Raw genomic sequence first — 18,896 nt, forward strand, 5'->3', positions numbered from 1 at the left:
AAGTATTGGATGGATCTTTCTTAAATTTCATATCTAGTTTCCTCTTGGTCCCTAGTTGTATCCATTTGATTTTTCAACTGATCAGAAAAACAAAATGGCCGACAGACGGTCATCTTAGAATTAGATTTTGAAAGTTTGTTATCACGATTTCTTAAGAAGTACTGTATAGATATTTCTCATATGCCATCTTGGATTTTGCCAAGTAAATAGTATTCTCCCTCTATCTTATAAAGTAATGAATGGACATCTCTCAAATTTCATACATATGTTCCATTGGGTCTCTCCTTTTGCCTTTTTAATTTTGGGATTGTATAAGTTCTCAAAATGATGACACATTCATTTATTCAAACAAATGTAACATTTATTCATACAGATGTAATATTCATTCACACAAATGAAAACAACAGTCATACAGGTAAAAGATAAATAAATCATTTATACACACAAATTAGCAACAATTCAATCATACACACAAATTAGCATCAATTCAATCATACACACAAATTAGCATCAATTCAATCATACACACAAATTAGCAACAATTCAATCATACACACAAATTAGCATCAAATCCTTCAAACACACAAATTAGCAACATAGCCTAATATAATAGTTTCCAATTTAGGCTACAAGATCACTCTTAAACATAATTTTGCCCAATCTTACTGGGTAATATTTCTGAAATAAATACCTATAGATCTAAAGGTTTGGCTACAACTGCAATTTTCGGCAGTAATTTTTTCATGCATTGAACAAGAGAACATCAAGTGGGAGCATGATACATACCCCTGAGCATGATACATACCCCTGTCCCACCTAAAATTCTATCAATACTGTGAGCATGTGTTGAAAATGCATGAAGGTTAAAATTCACTGTTTGAATGACTTTGAAGTTTGGCCTGGGCATACAAGAGCCAAGGATGTTGAATTAATATTATACTTTTTTTCACCCAACTCCATTTTTATACTGTATGGTTCTTTGTCCATTTCCTTTTCCTTTTCCACTCTCTCGCACTGTTATCTATATACAGTACTTTGATTTTAATGAAACTTGCTACATAATTTTTATGTGCATTATTTCATTGCCAAATTCAAAAAGACTTCAGTAAAGAATTGCCCATATTTGACAATAAAAAGGACATAACTTTGCTAAAATTAATCACAAAATTCTGTAATGCGATCTTGTTCTAATTTGGTAAGAAATATTTGAAGAAAGTTTCATGAAAATCAGATCATAAATACAGGTAAGAGAGAGCTAACAAGGAAAGGTTAACAGACTGATGTACAGATCACACAGAATATACCATAACATGACCCAATGTCATATTCATATTCTTTCCATAATCAAAGAAATTCTTGAACTTTCACAATACCTGGGGCAGGTATATTTGATAACAGGACAGCTATAATTTTCCAATATTTACAAAGTGAAGTTGTTGATTACGGAATTTTTGCATGCTTGTATTCATAATTTGCAATCGCACATCCCTTACCTCTTAAGAGCATATAAATACAAAAATTATAATCCAACATCAATTTTAAACTATTTCATTTTCCATTCAGAATCAAAAACAATCAAATTATGTTGATCATCTGTAATTTTGTATGTTGTAAGACGTTATACCACAATCTGGTTTAAATACAGATCATCATTATGCACTATGTTATAAATATCTGACAGTGGTTAGGACCACACTCAGATCAACTCAATGCTTACAATAAAACATGATTTTTCAGCCAGGTTTGCTATTGGCACAGCTATCTTTGTGTGGACAAGATTAGGGACACTCGATTATTATTGTAAGAGATTTTGCCAGTAGCATTTTGATTGTTTGGTTTGAAGGTCATTTAAATTTGACCCTTTACGGGAGGTCGTCAGATTTTCCTAATGTAGAGTATAATGATGATCTGTATATCAATTGTCATGTCTGATACACAATGGAAAATATGTATGTGGGATCTACGAGACATTAAGATAATGATGTCTGCTGGTATTCCGTGATTACAGTGATGAGAAGTTGATCACATGTTCAGATAAGTTCACAATTCTATGAAAGAAATATTCCTTCATCATTTGTCCAGTAATGTCTGTGGAAACACATCCTCTTCGTTATTAATCCTCATCCAACCTCAGCTCTGCGTCAACATTGAAGATAGTATTTCATACTGATAGAAAAAAGATAAGTAAAATAGACATCAACTAACCTACACACAAAAAGCAACAAGACAACACTAAATCTACTACAGCAACACTATGGATATGGCGGGCAAATGATAATGATGCAACAGACAAACTCAGGTGAAAGTTTCTGTACAGTTATCTAGTACAAGATTTATCAGTCTGACTTCCCGGAGTAACTTCCCTTTATTTAACCTATCGGTACATGAGATAAAGTTACTACCCTTCATTTCACCTATCAGAACATGAGATAGAGTTACTTCCCTTCGTTTCACCTATCAGTACATTAGATAAAGTTACCTCCCTTCGTTTCACCTATCAGTTCATGAAATAAAGTAAAGTGTTACTGTATAATACTGTACATTTGTTCTAATCACATTTTGGGTGACAAATTTTTATCTCTTCTATTTGGAAGCATTACTGCATCATTTCAGCTTTTTCATTTTTCCATAACTTTAAGCCAAGAATTAAGGCAGAAGGATCAAAACCCTCTACTATATCTCTATATATCAAATTCTCAAAAACTTTGATTTCAATATTTCACTTAAAGGCACCCAGGTTCTAGAACAGATTTTGCCCAGTCATTAAACAAAACAAACTGTTGTGTTATATTCTTTTTGAATTATGCACATTTTAGATAATAGATGTAGATGGCATCTTAATCAGAAACTGATTATTGCATAAGAGATCAGAAATGATGGCAGTGTGTAATTGTGTTACCACAATAGCATATTATATATTATATTATATATAATACTATAAATTATGAAATATTTTCTTGATAACTTGTACTAAAATACCTGTACCTGAGTTATCTGCAAGATAACTAAAAATCTATGGTGTGATTACTATATACTTTGATATATAAGTGTCATACTGCATTCTGTACACACTTATATATGTTTTGATTCTAAACATTTATGTTGGTGGTGTTAAGACAAACCATCCATTAGTTATTAGTTTACACCTACATATCAAAACAAATAGGCCCTGAAAGGTATTAGTGCCTAGTTATCTATTCAAAATACAACCACTTTACATGCACAAGTCTAAAAGTTAAAAACTAAAAGAACTAAGGCTTCCTGTAAAAAAAAGTTCTAAAGCAGGTCAATTATAGACAAGAGACCCACAGGCCTTAACCATTATCTGACTACAAAAATTTTCAGCAGGGAGCAGGGTTATTTTTACTACTTTGAATGAAATCTTACTAAGAAGTTGTTTCCGTGATGCAGATGGTAGTTGTGGTGAGGAGTAGATAACTGTAACAAGTGTTTCCTATCTTTTGACAGTAAAGCTTTCAGACAGCGTTCAACAAGCCGTCATCCATCACTCATAATTCTAACCAAGTTTGAAATATTTCCAATGTAAATTAAACAAATTATGCTCAAAAATCTAGTTTTCCTCTATAAACTATAGTACACTTTACCCCCTCCCCATGAGGATATTTGAGACCCTGGGGCCATGAAATTCACAATATTGGTAAAGCACCTCGAGATGCTTCCATTCATGAAGTGTAATTGATTCTACTATATCTGGGTCTTGAGAAGAAGAATTTTGAAACCAAACCTGAGTTTTTCAGGCCCCTGGGGGGTGGGGACCATATAATTCACAATTTCGGTTCTTCTTAGGCCAGGGAAGGATTTCTGTAAAATTTCACTCAAATTGGATCTGGGGGTTTTGAGAAGAAGTCGGAAGTGTTAAATCATTTACGGATGCACAGCACACGACCCCGTATGAAGGGTATTAGAATAGGTTACCATGAGACTAACTAATCTGTGATAAGATACCGCCATTGTAACACTCTACATTTGAAACCCATAGGTTAAGCTCTATGCAATCTTAGGCCTTTTCATAACAAATTATAAGATTTATGTTTAGCAATTTGATTAGCTTCAGACAAAAGAAATCTGACCAATCAGGAAGAAGCTACGCCAGAATTGAAGTTGATCAATTTTTAAAAAGCCTAGGAAGCTAGTCCCCTATCTCAAAGGGGGATTGGCTTATTATGGGACATTAATGCTATAAAATCTGCTGTGATTTCTTCTGAAACTTCTATCAAAGTTAATTGGATTATTATCAGGTATGGTGTTGTTATAAATATGGAGTGATTCCTTTTATTTTATAGCAAAGAGATCAAAGGTACATTGCAATTATGTTCCTGTTACAGGTTTGGTTATTAACAAATTAATATCCCTAATACATCTAATACCTCCACATCCGAGACCTGCAGTGATAAAGTTGTATTTTTGTGATGGAAAGAACATTATAAATAAAGGGAACCCACTTAGCTAATGCATTACAAATAATGGTAACATTCCAAGAATTATTAATATGCAGATTAGTATGTGAAATATTTAAGAATTAGGCAGCAGCGATTATGTTGCTAAATATATCTCCGACAATGCTAATTATAGACAAGTGATTTTGTTTGTATTTGTTATTCTGTGACAAATTTAGTCCTATTTCTTTGTGACATTTGGCTGTAGCAGTCTGAGTTCATGCTTTAAACACAATCACATTCACAGATGTCAGTATTTGAAAAAAAAAACAAAAAAAAAACAACAAAAAAACATGCACACACTTAATTTCACTTTAGGAGAAATATCTGAATTGTGGATTATCATTTATATCTAAAGTCCTTAAATTGATTTAAACATATTCTTACACTATGTACTGAAATCTACATACCCTTTATATTATAGATGGTATATTGATCACTGATCAAATGTTGGATTTCAATCTCTATATCATACATTAAATAGTATCAAAAAGTATGATTTTGATTTAAATTTTTCAGATATTCATCAATGAAACTAGAAACTCATTTACTTATGTCTACGTCAAAAGTTACTGGTTGAGCTTTCTCAGATTAACAATTTTCTCTGAAACAATTTAAACAGCAGCTAACCAATGTGTGGTGTGAGATTATGAAAAAGAACTCATTTACATAATATTTTCTATGGGTAAGTGAACACAAACCAATCAGAAGCATGCGTATGTCAGTCCATTAAAGAACCACACCACTGGTTGGTCCTCTTGCTTTGAAAATGATAGATTATTCCAGTAAAACATCTATAGCTACCTATAAGGAAAACTCCAAGTTTGTCAAACAGTGAGAAATTGAGAAAATGGAATTCCTTCATTTTTGGATTTTTCCTACAGGAGAGATATCTTACTGAAATATTCCTCATCTGAAGGTTTAATGTAATGCCATATGCAGACATGCATTTCAAATCAAGTGTTGTAATTTTCAATACGAAATACTTATTCATCATAATATTTTACAGTTACTGATATTTTGAGAGGTGAGTACATATAAAAGATTTATCATCTTAGATGCAAAACCCTTAGCAAGCTACCAGTGACAGTTCTGAAGTCTTTGTACTTGTGAATTGTCAGTCTGTAACTGGTACCAGATGTCCAGGGTGATGGCTGAAGTTATCTAAAGACTGACTTGATGGAAACAATACAACTAAATCTCCAAATTCATATTCAATATTTCTATCAAACCACTGAGAAAATGAAAGGTAATTGATTCCACGGACCAAATCTCTGTTAAAAAAAGTCAATATTAGCGAACATCACCTTGACCTTTATATTTTCATTGTACATTTTGTCAACTACACATCAAATTTTATTATCTACATCTAGCTGTGAATTAATGAGCTGCAATCTGCATATTCTCACTGTACAACAGCACTATAAATTTCACTTTAATATCTCCATCCATCTGAGGCTAAATGAACAGACACCAAACAATGATGTTATGATGGCCAAGGGCTCTGTTTCATGGTGGGAGCATAAATCATTATCACTTTGATATTTGCAATAACATGACTGTCAGCATTAACCTGATCAATACTTCATAAATATTCACCTCCTAAAAAGTCAATAACCATTTTATTATGATATAGCATGCTAATTAAATAATTCAATTCCAAAAAGAATGGTTCCTGATAGTTCATGAATTGTTGGTGATAATACACAGTTTTACTATGTCAAATGCAAAATACATTAATAAATAATTTCAACAGATGGAAATTTTTCAAATTCAATTTGTTATTTTGACAAAGCATGCAATTTTGCTGCAACTGCTGACAAAAGCAATCATGTAAACCACTAGTAAAAAAATCACAGAGACAGAAAGACTTGGAGTATCCATAATGTTAGGTAGCAGTACGCAGTTTCTATGTGTGGCCATGGGTGATATTTTTGTTCATTAGATTACCCCATTATAAAGGTTTTAATTAAAATCTTAAAAATAAATCCTTGCTAAAATTGGTCTTGTCATGTTCAAGTGGACAATGTAGGATTTCATTTTTTTCAGAATAATATTTTAGCTTTGTGTTGGAGATTAGTGTTTGACCAGTCTAAAATCTAAAGTGAAATTTTCAAAGTGTTTAGATGTGGTCATGTTATTAAGATTTCCAGGTTGGAACTTGCTGAAATGTAAGTACTTTGTTACCATAACTGTGTTGATATTAAGAAAGGTGTTCAGAAATAAATTTCTTCTATAAGGTTGTAGTGTTAGGTTGGAATTAGCAGTATTTTCACATTTTTTGCATTTTTTCAGTTGGTAACCATGGCAATCACATGTCAGAAACCAGAGGAAATTTTTTATTTACACAAATTTTTTCCCTCTACTATTAATGTAACTGTTATGTAGTTTATAAATATATATACATGTAATGACGTACTTTTTAGATAACCAAACTGCTATACCTGTATATCTCAAACATGACCAATAGTTTCAGAAACTGCAAAATAACTGTTTCCTGCTACCTTAGTTTTGAAGAAAACTGTCTACAGACTATAAATATCAATTATCTTTGTAACACTTTTCTGATTGGCTTCACACATCACATGACTACCAACAGAAGTTACTATGGTTGCAATATTATATGATTCTCTGTGCTTTCATTTACTTCTTGTGACTGGACATGATCTCTTTATTGTTATGTTTGAACAATACTGATAGCAAGTTAAAACGAAGAATGATAAACTGAATTCTATATAATTATCTGCTTATCACTTAACAGTTATGTTCCTTCACATCTAGCTCATGACATTTTTCCAGTGTTAAATAACGCCATGCAGGAAGATGTCAAAAAAGAAAACAGAAGGAACTTAAAGGTCTTTTACGAGTTCTGACATACAGTTAAAATTGAATATTGTGTTAATGTGTGTTTTGTATAGAGTTATTTTTGGGCTATATATGTGTGAAATGATAAAACAGACAGCCACTTTGTGATAACTGATAATGTCCTACTAGTTTACTCTCAATATATAATCTTCACAGCATCATAGATATACTTTTAACTCTGAATACACGGCACTGGATATTAGACATAATCAATCATCACTTGGTGACTCGTAATCTAACTGCTACATTTATATACGATCTAATACAGCAAGTAACCAAATACGTAAAACTTGGTGATCAAAAATATATGAAGAAGTGTAGCTCTCGGACAAGCAGAAAATTAAAATTTAAAATGTTAATCAAGAGGCCCATTGGCCTTAATGGCTATCTGACTAGAAAGACCTACTCATGAAAGAGGCCAAATAGGCCTGAATTAAATTTCTCACATACTCTACAGCTTACACAGAAGACATTGTTGGTTTATCAAGACATTTTCCGCAAACTTGAAATCATATTCTTTATACATGCACTACACAACTGCCATTACTCCGTACATATTGCTTGTTGAAAAAGCAAGTTCCAGGCCCAATATCAAGTCCTATCCATTGCCAATCGGATATTGTGAATAAGTTGCTTAAGCATTTCAACACATTTGACCTCTGTGACCTTGAAAGTTGATCCAATATCAGCATCCTGGGCTTTTTGGTTATCAAGAAGAAGTCATTTATACATTTTAACACAATTGATACCTGTGACCTTGAAAGTCAGTTAATGTCATCCATATTAACAAAATAGGTAGCCCTACATCCTTGCCTGCTACAGGCCTTACACAGCACCCTGGTCCTTTTAGTTATTGAGAAGAAATTGTTTAAACATTTTAAGACATTTGATACTTGTGCCCTTGAAAGTGGGTCAATGTCATTCATATTACCAAATTTGGTAGCCCTTCATCCTAGCATGCTACAGGCATTAGTAAATTGTGTATACATGGCATATTTTGTCTCAGGAGACCTAGAAATTGGTGAATTGGAAAGGAAATTTTCAGCAATAAATTACAAATTTGGGAAATTTCACTTTAATGTGAAACAATTTCAATTAGGCACTGGGCTAATTATTAGCCCTAAAAAGCCTTAAAAAATAGCTCATGATCTTCATCAGTTTTAAGCCAATTTCATTTTTGTTTTCTCCTTCCTCTTAGGGACTGTATAGACAACTGTAAATAATACAACAAATCCTATGGTATGTACCAACTATTGGTGTTTCTAAAATGATACTTGTCCGTCTGTTGTCCAACTGAATAGCATAAAATTGTGATTGCTTTAGGGACCCAAGACAACATTGCACGAGAAACAGGATTTAATACTTTTAGAGAAATAGTACTAACAAACCTCATCTCTCAAAACCAAGGACAGCTATTTTCACAAACTTCTTTCTTCAACGCCAAGAATATTATACATTGTTTACATATAAAATCTGAGATTGTTCCCATCCCAATAAGTACTTTCTTATGGGGCTAGTACAACTTCCAATCTAGACATTTCTTTCAATCAGTTTGGATTTCCCCAGTTGCCTCCTAGGGTTAAGGCTCTACACAGACAAAATATTTTGTAAAAGTGACAATGCACCAAAGTCCAAAAGTGATTTGTACAATCTTATGACAGTGAAATATATACATTGATCAGGTATAGGTTTGAACAAGCTTGTATTTGATTACTTGCAGATACAACATAATCAATGCTCACCTCTTGTCCTTTCTCATTTTCTTCCTCAATCGTTTGGTCTAAAATAGCTTGTATTCGTTGCTGAAATATACAAAACCTTTGTACAGTTAAAAGAGGTTATCTAAATAATTTCAAATATTTAGAAACATTTCGAATTTAAAAATATTTTAAGTTTTTAAGGTCATGAAAGTATTATTTCTGAACTATTAAACTTTATAACTACCAATATTCTATAAATAAAACAAATTTTTTATACACTATGTCATCTAGGTACACCTGACTTAGATCTGCTTACCAAACATGGTCTGTATTTGTCTTCCATTACAATATGTATCAAGATAGTGGTTTTTCACTTGAGTAAGATACTCTTGTAGTAGCTAACTACCCTGTTATCAGTGTGATAACACCATCACATCAATGTGGGTTATCACATCTGTAATACTGACCTAGCAGAGCTGTGAATGGCAGAAGGTTCCTGTTGCCTCCATTATCACGTCATAATTTCATAGCACTACATTTTATATACGTTGTGACATCACCAAAGAAAGAGATATGGAGTACATTACCAATTTATGATTTTTATTAGTCTCACAGGAAACAGATGCTTCAGACCAAATTTGACTGAAATCCATTCAAGCATTAAAAAGATGTAATGTTTTGAAGCAAAATATTGTCTTATTTCCCCATTTGGGGAACCACCCCCCTTGTCTAACTTCCCTTTTGGAGCCCCATCCCACAGGTTCCTAGGAGCCAAATTAAATTTCTGAATGTAAGAAATGATCCTCCACCCTCAATGATGTTTCTGATCAAATCTGTTTGAAATCCACCCTTTGGGTCAGATGACCTAAAGATACTTAAGTCTCACATGAAAAAGTTTACCTGTAATATAGGGCTCTGAGTTTTAGCAAGACGATCCTCTGTTGATTTTCGTCTTTGACGAATCTCCTCAACTTGTCGTTTTAGTTCTGACAGCTTACTCTGCAGTTCAACTGTGAAAAAATTTCCCTGATAAAGCTGTGTCTATCCTTCTATAAGCCTGGGAGCCAACACATCAACACCTCTGACCTATAAGTCAACTGGTCACCATTCTATCAATTTGTTATACAGAGACAAACTTCTGTTAAAATAATGGCAGTGTCTCCAACAAAAACACTGAAATTTCGTAAGAGATGGCAGTACAAGTATGTAATCATACTAATGTTAATCCTGTAATTGTCTGCGGTTCTGGAAGACACCTGTACAAACACACTGAAGAAATTGGAAATGTTACACTGAAGTTGGAGGCAGCTGTTCCATGAATAGGGGGGGAATCATATAAACATGAAGTGATGGTGATAAAAATTAGTTAAAGAAATGTAGGACATTTGAGAATCTGAGGTTAACTAACAAGAAATAAAAAAGGACATTGTCAGGTCAAGGCAACCAGTTCAACAAATAGGGGATGTTTGAGTCAGTGGGGTCTTACTATTAACAAATACCCTGGTATGTGTTTTAATTTATTTATCTAAAATCTCCATTCATGCTTTCAAATGATCCATATTAAACAGGATGTGTTCAAATACTAGATATATATATATTAAGTCAAAGGATTTCAAATCAAATGAGATTGTAAGAGAAATGTACCAGAATCTGCGTCACCTCCTGCTACTGTGTCTTGTGACATGCTGTCGTCCTTGTTGGTGAAGGCAGACACACCCTGCATGAAGGCTCCCTGAGAGATATCCTCTTCTCCACTGTCCATGATATTGATATCTTTTTCCTCTTCTTCTTCTTCCTCTTCTTCTTCCTCCTCTTCATCATCTGAGCTGCTCAGCTCCCCAAACAGATCTGTACAACAATGAAGCAGTTTCATTAGTCAATCCTTTCTCAGTATGTTCTTCAATAAATGGAGGTTTTCTGTTTAAACTTTTCAACATTTTTTTTTTATAATCAGCACAAAATTTTGAAGTAGTCCTCCATCAAACAGGTTTTTAAATTGTCTTTCACTTACAAAACTTTCATCATTATACAATCACTTGAAGAAAATAAAGTTCTTTCTAATCACCAGCATTATATACAGGGTACATTTTCTGACAATCCAATATGAATCAAACCATGAATATAACAAAATTATTTACTTTCCTGTAACTATGTATTTCTCTTTAACAAATCATTAATTATACTTATCCTGCAATACACCAAGGGATGCAACATTGAACTTTACTCTAACACAAGAAAGGGGGTGGGCTTATTACACAACAATGAATTAGTACATGTTTTCAATTCCAAAGAACAGACACAGATATGGATGGTGGGTGTGCTTCTCAGCTGGCATGGATTTATTGCTGGATAAATATGGTATGCTTTACTGGCACATTAAATATTGGTGGATAATCTGTGGTGCAAGCTAGTAGGTTCCAAAATCATGATTAATTACACAGGTTAACAAGAGGCCCACCAGCGTTAAGGGTCATCTGACTAGAAAGACCTATATAGGCCTGAAATAAATTACTCAACTACACTACAGCTTACATATAAGACATTGGTTGGTTCATAATGACATTTTCTTTAAACTTGAAATCATAATCTTTATACATGCACTAAACAAATGCCATTATTCCAAACATATTGCTTGTTGAAAAAGCAAGCTACTGGCCTATCATCAAGACCCTTGGCCTTTTGGTTATTGAGAAGAAGTTGTTTTAACACTTCAACATATTTAACTCCAGTGACCTTAAAAATTGGTCAAGGTAAAATCTGGTAGTCTTAGCATGCAACAGGCGCAGCACGATGTGACAATGAGACACAAAGGAAAACTTGACTTCCGGAGATCATAATTACCTGGATTGGTCATTAATGGGTAGATAATGACTTGTGCCTGTGATTTCAACACTGAACACTGGTGATTGTGTGTACGTAAGATAAATTAATCTTGGTTAATTGGTCAAAGAAAACAAACGAGAAATACTAAAGCATTAGGCTTTTTTTTCCTACTCTATAATTAAACAGGAAGTAATTAAAAGTCAGTCAATGAAAAGAAAAAATGCCAAAGAGAGAGCTTTCAAGTTTTGGACTTTCTATCATTGGTCTGACATGTTAGCTGCTGAACATTCTGAGATCAATTTCTTGGCTCCAAGAGATGGGAGATTTTTTCACCAGTTTCAGCCCCAAAAAGTACCTGCACGCATTACATAAGTTTTATGGTATTACTGTATTTATCCAACAATAAGCCCATGTCTGGTAATAAAGCCACTCATTGGTACATCTTTCATTAAATACTACTTCATTTCCAGTATTAAGCTTATACCTTGAGTTACAGCTTATGTTTCTGTCTCCATGGCTGACTTCATAATAAATGTAAGGCAGGTAAAACTCGGTTTGAATTAAAGAAAACGGGCCATGACCAGAATAAGACAAGTAGAAACTAATGTATTGGCCTTACTTCCATAGTCTAGATTTCCTGAGTTCTGATCCCACTGACCAGACTGACCGCCAACCCAGCCTTCCATTGTTGTCTGACCTTGACCATTAGAATCAGCTGTGGGTTTTTCCTCCTCAACAATAATTTCCCACTTCACATTAATGGCTTCAGCATCTGTACGGAACAGTCTCTTCACCTCTTTCTCAATATCTGGTTGTTCCATGTACTGTACAATAAATATATACATATTTTTCCACATTACTAGTAGTAAACTATAGACAAATACCAATTCAAACATTCAATACTTATTTATAGCAGAAAATCAGTAGTTCTCACCTTTTTCTTTAATGTTTTTCTAAATCTTCTTTTTCTGACATTTTTCAGTGGAGGGGTCACTGTAAAGATAAAATCCACTTTTAGCAGTTCGTAGCTGGAGTTAGCTGACCCATCATGATTTTTCTCTTGCTTTCACGATCAACTTAAAAGAGTCTAGCTACTTTAAAGTATGGCAACCATCTTAGATTATAAAATGGCCACTTAACATTGCTATTACACACTTTGTATCGCTTATCAATGAATGAATAATTCTTACCAAATCTGGCATCTGGTAAAAATATTTTTGCTCAATTAATAATATCTTCAGATTATAGAACCAAAAAACACATATCAGAATATTCATCATAATATTATGTTATTAAATCCAGATCAGTTTTGCATACACAAAAATAGAACAAACCTCCATGTGGAAAATGATACTTTTTGTTTTTGTCCTTTTCTTTCTTTTTTGGGCTTTCATTTTCATCTTGACTGGTGTCCTCATCAGTGTTACTGCATATTAGTACCTAGATAATGATCAGAGGTAAACAAGTCATTAACAGTGAGTCATTAAATAAATACAGACAAGTTATCGCAAAGCATGACATTATCCCCTATGCCACTCTTTATAAAAGAAAGACACACAATCACATATACATCATCTTCAATACTCCAGGGGTTATAACCACTTTCGCTCTCTCTGCATCCCTGGAACATGTCATGGTTAACATGAAGGCACAAGCGAAGTCATTTTCTTGGTTCCAAGAAAAAAAAAACAACCACTCACAGCCTGATACGCTCCTTTTAAAGATTACAGAGGAGTGACACCAACTTCAAAACTATTACAATATACGGTTTTGCAACCTCAAGATTTGTTTGATTAAAGTAGTCATTTCATCTTGTCCAAAAGGTGTCCCACATGGAACCTTCAATTTTGCCATGAGATGTTCCAGGGAAGCAGAGAAGGAAATTGATTGTAACTCCTGGAATATTGAGGATGTATATACATGTACTTTTTACAATATTAAAATAGCAGGTATTAACTCCATTCCACAAGTGAATGTAGATAATCTTTTATTATTGAGGTTTTTGAGTATGGTTTGGAATCATTCACAAAAAGAATGAGTACATAAAAAATAACCTTTTGTACCTATTATGAGATATATATATAAATAAGACAGCTAATTATAAAATTGGAAGACTTTGCCAATGATTGAAGTTGTTTTTAACAGACTACATAAAAAGAAAAGTATCAAAAACTGTACACTCTTCCAGTAGCACCAAGAGAGTGCTAGCTCCTAAAATGTATACAAAGTTTCAGGTAGTCCTTCAACAATTCTGCTGCTATGCTCTGGAAACTGTGAAATTTGTGGTTTTGCCTTTTTGTGGCTAATCTCTTTCCACGGTAACAAGAAAAAAAACCTCCCCCACCATAAAAGGCACCCTTTGAGCCATGCTTTACACAATTGAAGCTGGTGATTTGGCATTTCTTTTTCCATGGTAAGAGAAAAAGTATTTAAATAGAGAACTTCTCCATAGCAAAAGCACTACTAGAATACTAGCTGGTTGTTAACATTTTGTGTACTTAGCTTGAAAAGTTTCAGAACTCTGGTTCAGAAAATGCCTTTGCATGGATAGACAGAGCTCAATTTTCTCTCCCCTGCAAACATGTTTTGTCAGAAGAAAACCACTTTCTACAACAAAATACTAAAACTTTGTGAAATGTGAATGAATGTTGTACTCACCTGAGAAATATCAGCTGTTTTATAAAACGTTTTCATATCAACAGTCTTCAATGATTCAATAATACATGGTAGGTCCATCAACTGAAAAAGCAACAAAAGTCAAATATACTTAAACATTTATTATTCATAGAAATTAATGTAAACACCTTCATTATTTGCAGAGCTTCGTTATAAATAATAAAGTTGGATAGCACGGGCGTGTAAATTAAACAGATATTAATGTTTTCAAGTATGCTTTCCAGGAAAGAGATTGTCAATTTGTAATGTTGGCCAGCTTGGAAAACACAACATTGACCCTTGATTTGTACACTGAAGTTAAATACAAATGGACATTCAGCATTTTATTGCAAATAAACATTACATAATAATGAATACTACATTTTGATTTACTATGAAGTTATTGGGAAGCAATTAAAATCACAGGTATATACTTAATCTTAAAGATATTTCTTAATCAAAACACCAAACACGAAACAAATCAAAGTTACAAGACAAGTCAGTGTAAAAACCTCATTATGAAAAGAGAAAAAGATGTAGAAGAGACAAACCAGGTTTCCACTCACCTTTGCATACAATAGTTCATTTCCATATCTGACAATACAGTGTCTATGATCTGGCTGCACCTCAATGCTGAACTTATCCTTCAGTGTCAGGGAACCAGCTTGAACATCCCTTCGCAATGCCATGGCAGGTCCCTGTGAAATGAACACAATAAAAACAACCCATATCATTTTGATTTTTACTTACAAAATGTATACATTATTTTCTTTAAAAATATATAGTACATCACTTTCATCAATATCATCATTCATGATGTTCCATTGAGATACAGCTGTATATTAACAATATACATTAAATACTCAATGTTACTGTTATACTGATTATATACAATAAAAAAAAGATGTCACACAACTAAAAAGAAATCCCCTGAAACAGTATGATATCATTATCATTGATGTTCAAGTTTAAATTCAACAATTCACTCTAGAACAATATCTATAGGCAACAGGTAAATAGGAGACATACGTTAAAAGACAAAAGTTGTTTCTGCTTTTAGTATACATTTTAGTGTATATTTAGAATTTGTAGAAAATGAGAGATGTTTTCCTTGTAGCAAAGTTTCGGTGTTGGAAATGCATGTTGGTAAACTTTTCGAGATTCTTACTGATCTAATAAAGATGGAGGTCAGAGGAACAATTTCCGAGCAGTGTGGGATCTGAAATTTGTGTGGTAAGCAAAAGGGTTACTTAGCTCCCCCTCCAGAGATGAACTCCTCCTACACGAACCTCAATGTATTAGTAATCATTATGTAATGCACTGCCTCCGCCAGAATTTAAACCTCTCCTGAGACCTCTGGTATACTAGTCTGATGCTCAACCAATCAAGCTAAAGGAAAGTTCTCACAATCAAACAGTATATTGCAGCTTAAATTTACCATGGTTACAATTTCAGTGGGACCAATTATTTGTCTAATACACTGGATAATGTCAATCTCATTCACTTCCAAAAATGAGTGCGTTTCTGCCTAAGTTTTGAATCTTGAAGTGATGTTATCAATCTTCAGAGAAGATACACCAAAATGCTTTCTTTTGCTTTGATTTCAGGGCTTTCAAATTTGCACTGTCAACATCTTATGATTGCTATCAAAGCCATATCAACTTTTATGGACACAATGTATAGGACTAGTGCCAAACTTTACAAAGCTTTCTTGCATTAATCATATAAATTGTAATTTAGGATAGTAGGATAGAGTTACACAATTGATTTTCATGTGCAATTTCTCTCTGAAAGTCAGCTCCCCACTTTTTTATTTTGATATCTTGGGTCATTAAATCAAATGTGCGCCTGTTTGGTAGGCACTGTTTGATGTTTGAGATGTGTGCCTGTGTGGTAGGCACTGTGTGATGTTTGAGATGTGTGCCTGTGTGGTAGGCACTGTGTGATGTTTGAGATGTGTGCCTGTGTGGTAGGCACTGTGTGATGTTTGAGATGTGTGCCTGTGTGGTAGGCACTGTGTGATGTTTGAGATGTGTGCCTGTGTGGTAGGCACTGTGTGATGTTTGAGATGTTCGCTGGGGGATGTGCCCGTGTGTGATGTGCCCCTGTGTGACGTGTGTTATGTGCCACTGTGTGACGTACCCCTGCGATTAAATGGAGGACTTAATTCGGACTTGATTAAGGTTAATTTCTAGCGTTGGCTATCCGATACTTTAGTCATTTGTGAAGCACGGATGTGTTGCATTTGTATACAAAATGTATACTGTTTTCCAAAATATCACCGATGTCATTGCTAATTTACATGGGTTAAGCAGAGTGAATCAGAGAACTGAATCTAAGAGCTAAATATTGGTCTCTATTTCCAACCATCATGACCATTGTGATCATGGTATCGGAAATAATGCCCAACCTGTTAGTTAAGCAATCCCCCTAATAAACACAAAAGTAATAATCTTACCGGTGGCAGCCGAAGGAGAAACTGCTGTTCTAGATCAAATGCTGGTTCAGAAGGAATTTCTTTCTTCTTGGGTGCATTTTTGGAGCTCATCGTTTCACTTTTAATGACCGGAAGTACACAAATTAAACTAAATTACGATAAATTAGAAACGGTAACGGAATTTTATTTCCGGATAATAACCCAGTTGTGCAACATGACTGATAATAAGAAGTAAACACAATACAGAATCTGGAAGACTACGTATACTTTCTTCTCTTAAGTATGATTTACTAATATGCTTTATACTTGTTTTATTTCGTTTCAATATTGTGGTTGCAGGTAAATTTTGATTTGTTTATAGTGATATAACGTGAAATATCGATTCTTTATGTTTGTATAGGAGATGTGCATGAACTAGAAAGTATTCACAATTGACCATACGTTTGAGATTTACGTGAGGAAGAGTTATTAGCTTCTGTTGAACACTACTTATGACGCAATACATTTACTGTGTCGAAGATTAACAAGGATCAATCCTTCAAAAGGTACAGACATACAGTATAGGCATTATATAGTTTTTATCTACTTTCATCCATCATCATCAATGGTTACATGTCTCGATTAAGAAACATATCGATAATATAACTCCTAGACTATTTAATAAGATTTTAACAGCTCAGTGGCAGGAGGAATGGAATCAATATACCAATAATGAATTGCACTCCGTAAAATCTATCATCGGTGAATGGCCTCCATGCTTTAGAGAAAACCATCGAGGCGAAGTTTGTCTTCGGATGGGCCATACATACCTTACACATTCATATTTGTTGAAAGGCGAAGATAATCCTCGGTGTATAGGATGTGATGAGTCATTCACCGTTAAACATTTTTTATTGGACTGCATTGATCTTCTGTCTACTCGAGATTTTTTTATCGTAACGTTACAAGTCTAAAGACCCTTTTTGAAACGGTCGAGATTTGTAAAAGTCTAGGTTATCTGAAAGATGTTGGTCTATATAATAGACTATGACGTACTATTTTAATCTTTTGTGATTATATAACCATTTAAGATTTTAGCATTTGTCTGTTACCTTTAAGTTTGTTTATTTTTGGATAATTTGTGTTTTACCGTAATGGTCCTAATGACTTTTATGTGTTGACGGGCCTGTAAGAATGTAATAATAACGATGATAAAAATAATAATAGTACTAGAGTGATATTTGATTATTTATAACAAACTTTGTATACCCTTGATGTACCTACAGAAAAGTATGTATTGAAGAATGAAATGTATCCCCAACATGCATCCTATCCTAATGATATGAGTTTTAGATAAACCTAACGAAATATTAATGTACAAATGATCTAATGATGGGAAATCAACCTCCTCAAGTCAAATTGTTTTATCAACAACTCTAGATTTCTCCTGCCTTCGAGCCATGTGTCTACCACAGCCGCCATATTCTGAAAGTTTTTGGTATCTTGGCCAGGCTAAGTGAGGCCAGAAAAATGCAGTAAAAAGACTGTCAATTGAGTGATGAAACCCTTTTAGCGATTGGCCACTTGCCTCTCCCATGTGATAATACCATATTTAGGCATCCATGGGTTGGAACCATCGCTCGAGATTTAACCGTGTGTCTGATTCTTTTCCGTTATGCATTACATTACGAAGTAATAGCAAAATACACTGTTTGTATACTGCCTCGAATAAGCAAGACAATCAACGTTTTAATATTGCTTAAAGGTCATGATAACTACTACTGATAGTGGATAAAATCACGACATTATGAAAGAAACAGAGAATTTGAAAGAGTTTGGCATCATAAACAGTTTCAGAGCGGTCGACACATGACATTTTCCTTTTTATTCTGTTCCTATTTTCAAGTTTTCTATGTTAAAGACAGCTGAATAATTAAAATATGTATCATGACGGTTTGCTTTGCCTTGAAACAAACATTT

At 33.8% G+C, this 18,896-nt stretch overlaps 1 protein-coding gene across 2 annotated transcripts; it reads right to left on the bottom strand.

The window, feature by feature from the left end:
* Positions 1–410: 410 nt before the first annotated feature.
* On the bottom strand, positions 411–17,048 carry LOC132545146 (transcription initiation factor TFIID subunit 7-like). Of its 2 annotated transcripts, none has more exons than XM_060208821.1 (10): positions 16,959–17,048; positions 15,067–15,198; positions 14,504–14,584; positions 13,180–13,285; positions 12,780–12,838; positions 12,465–12,669; positions 10,682–10,870; positions 9,923–10,032; positions 9,065–9,124; positions 411–2,166 (listed from the first exon to the last, which is right to left on the bottom strand). In XM_060208821.1, exons 1-10 carry the CDS (start codon positions 17,046–17,048, stop codon positions 2,131–2,133), a joined length of 1,068 nt encoding a protein of 355 aa, XP_060064804.1. In that variant the 3' UTR covers positions 411–2,130. The 2 variants fall into 2 exon arrangements, with proteins under 2 accessions (XP_060064804.1, XP_060064803.1); XM_060208820.1 differs by having other exon boundaries at positions 10,667–10,870.
* Between the last annotated feature and the right edge of the window lie 1,848 nt (positions 17,049–18,896).

Source organism: Ylistrum balloti, unplaced genomic scaffold, assembly GCF_031769215.1.
Source record: "Ylistrum balloti isolate Yb309-2 unplaced genomic scaffold, AGI_CSIRO_Ybal_v1 Utg369830, whole genome shotgun sequence".
NCBI classification, from domain to species: domain Eukaryota; kingdom Metazoa; phylum Mollusca; class Bivalvia; order Pectinida; family Pectinidae; genus Ylistrum; species Ylistrum balloti.

Coding starts and splice junctions, on each gene's coding strand:
- LOC132545146 (XM_060208820.1), bottom strand. CDS start 17,048: ATGAGCTCCAAAAATGCACCCAAGAAGAAAGAAATTCCTTCTGAACCA. Junction 13,286..14,503: donor AAACAGCTGATATTTCTCAG/GTGAGTACAACA, acceptor ATCATTATCTAG/GTACTAATATGCAGTAACAC. Junction 9,125..9,922: donor CTCAGAGCCCTATATTACAG/GTAAACTTTTTC, acceptor TGTATATTTCAG/CAACGAATACAAGCTATTTT.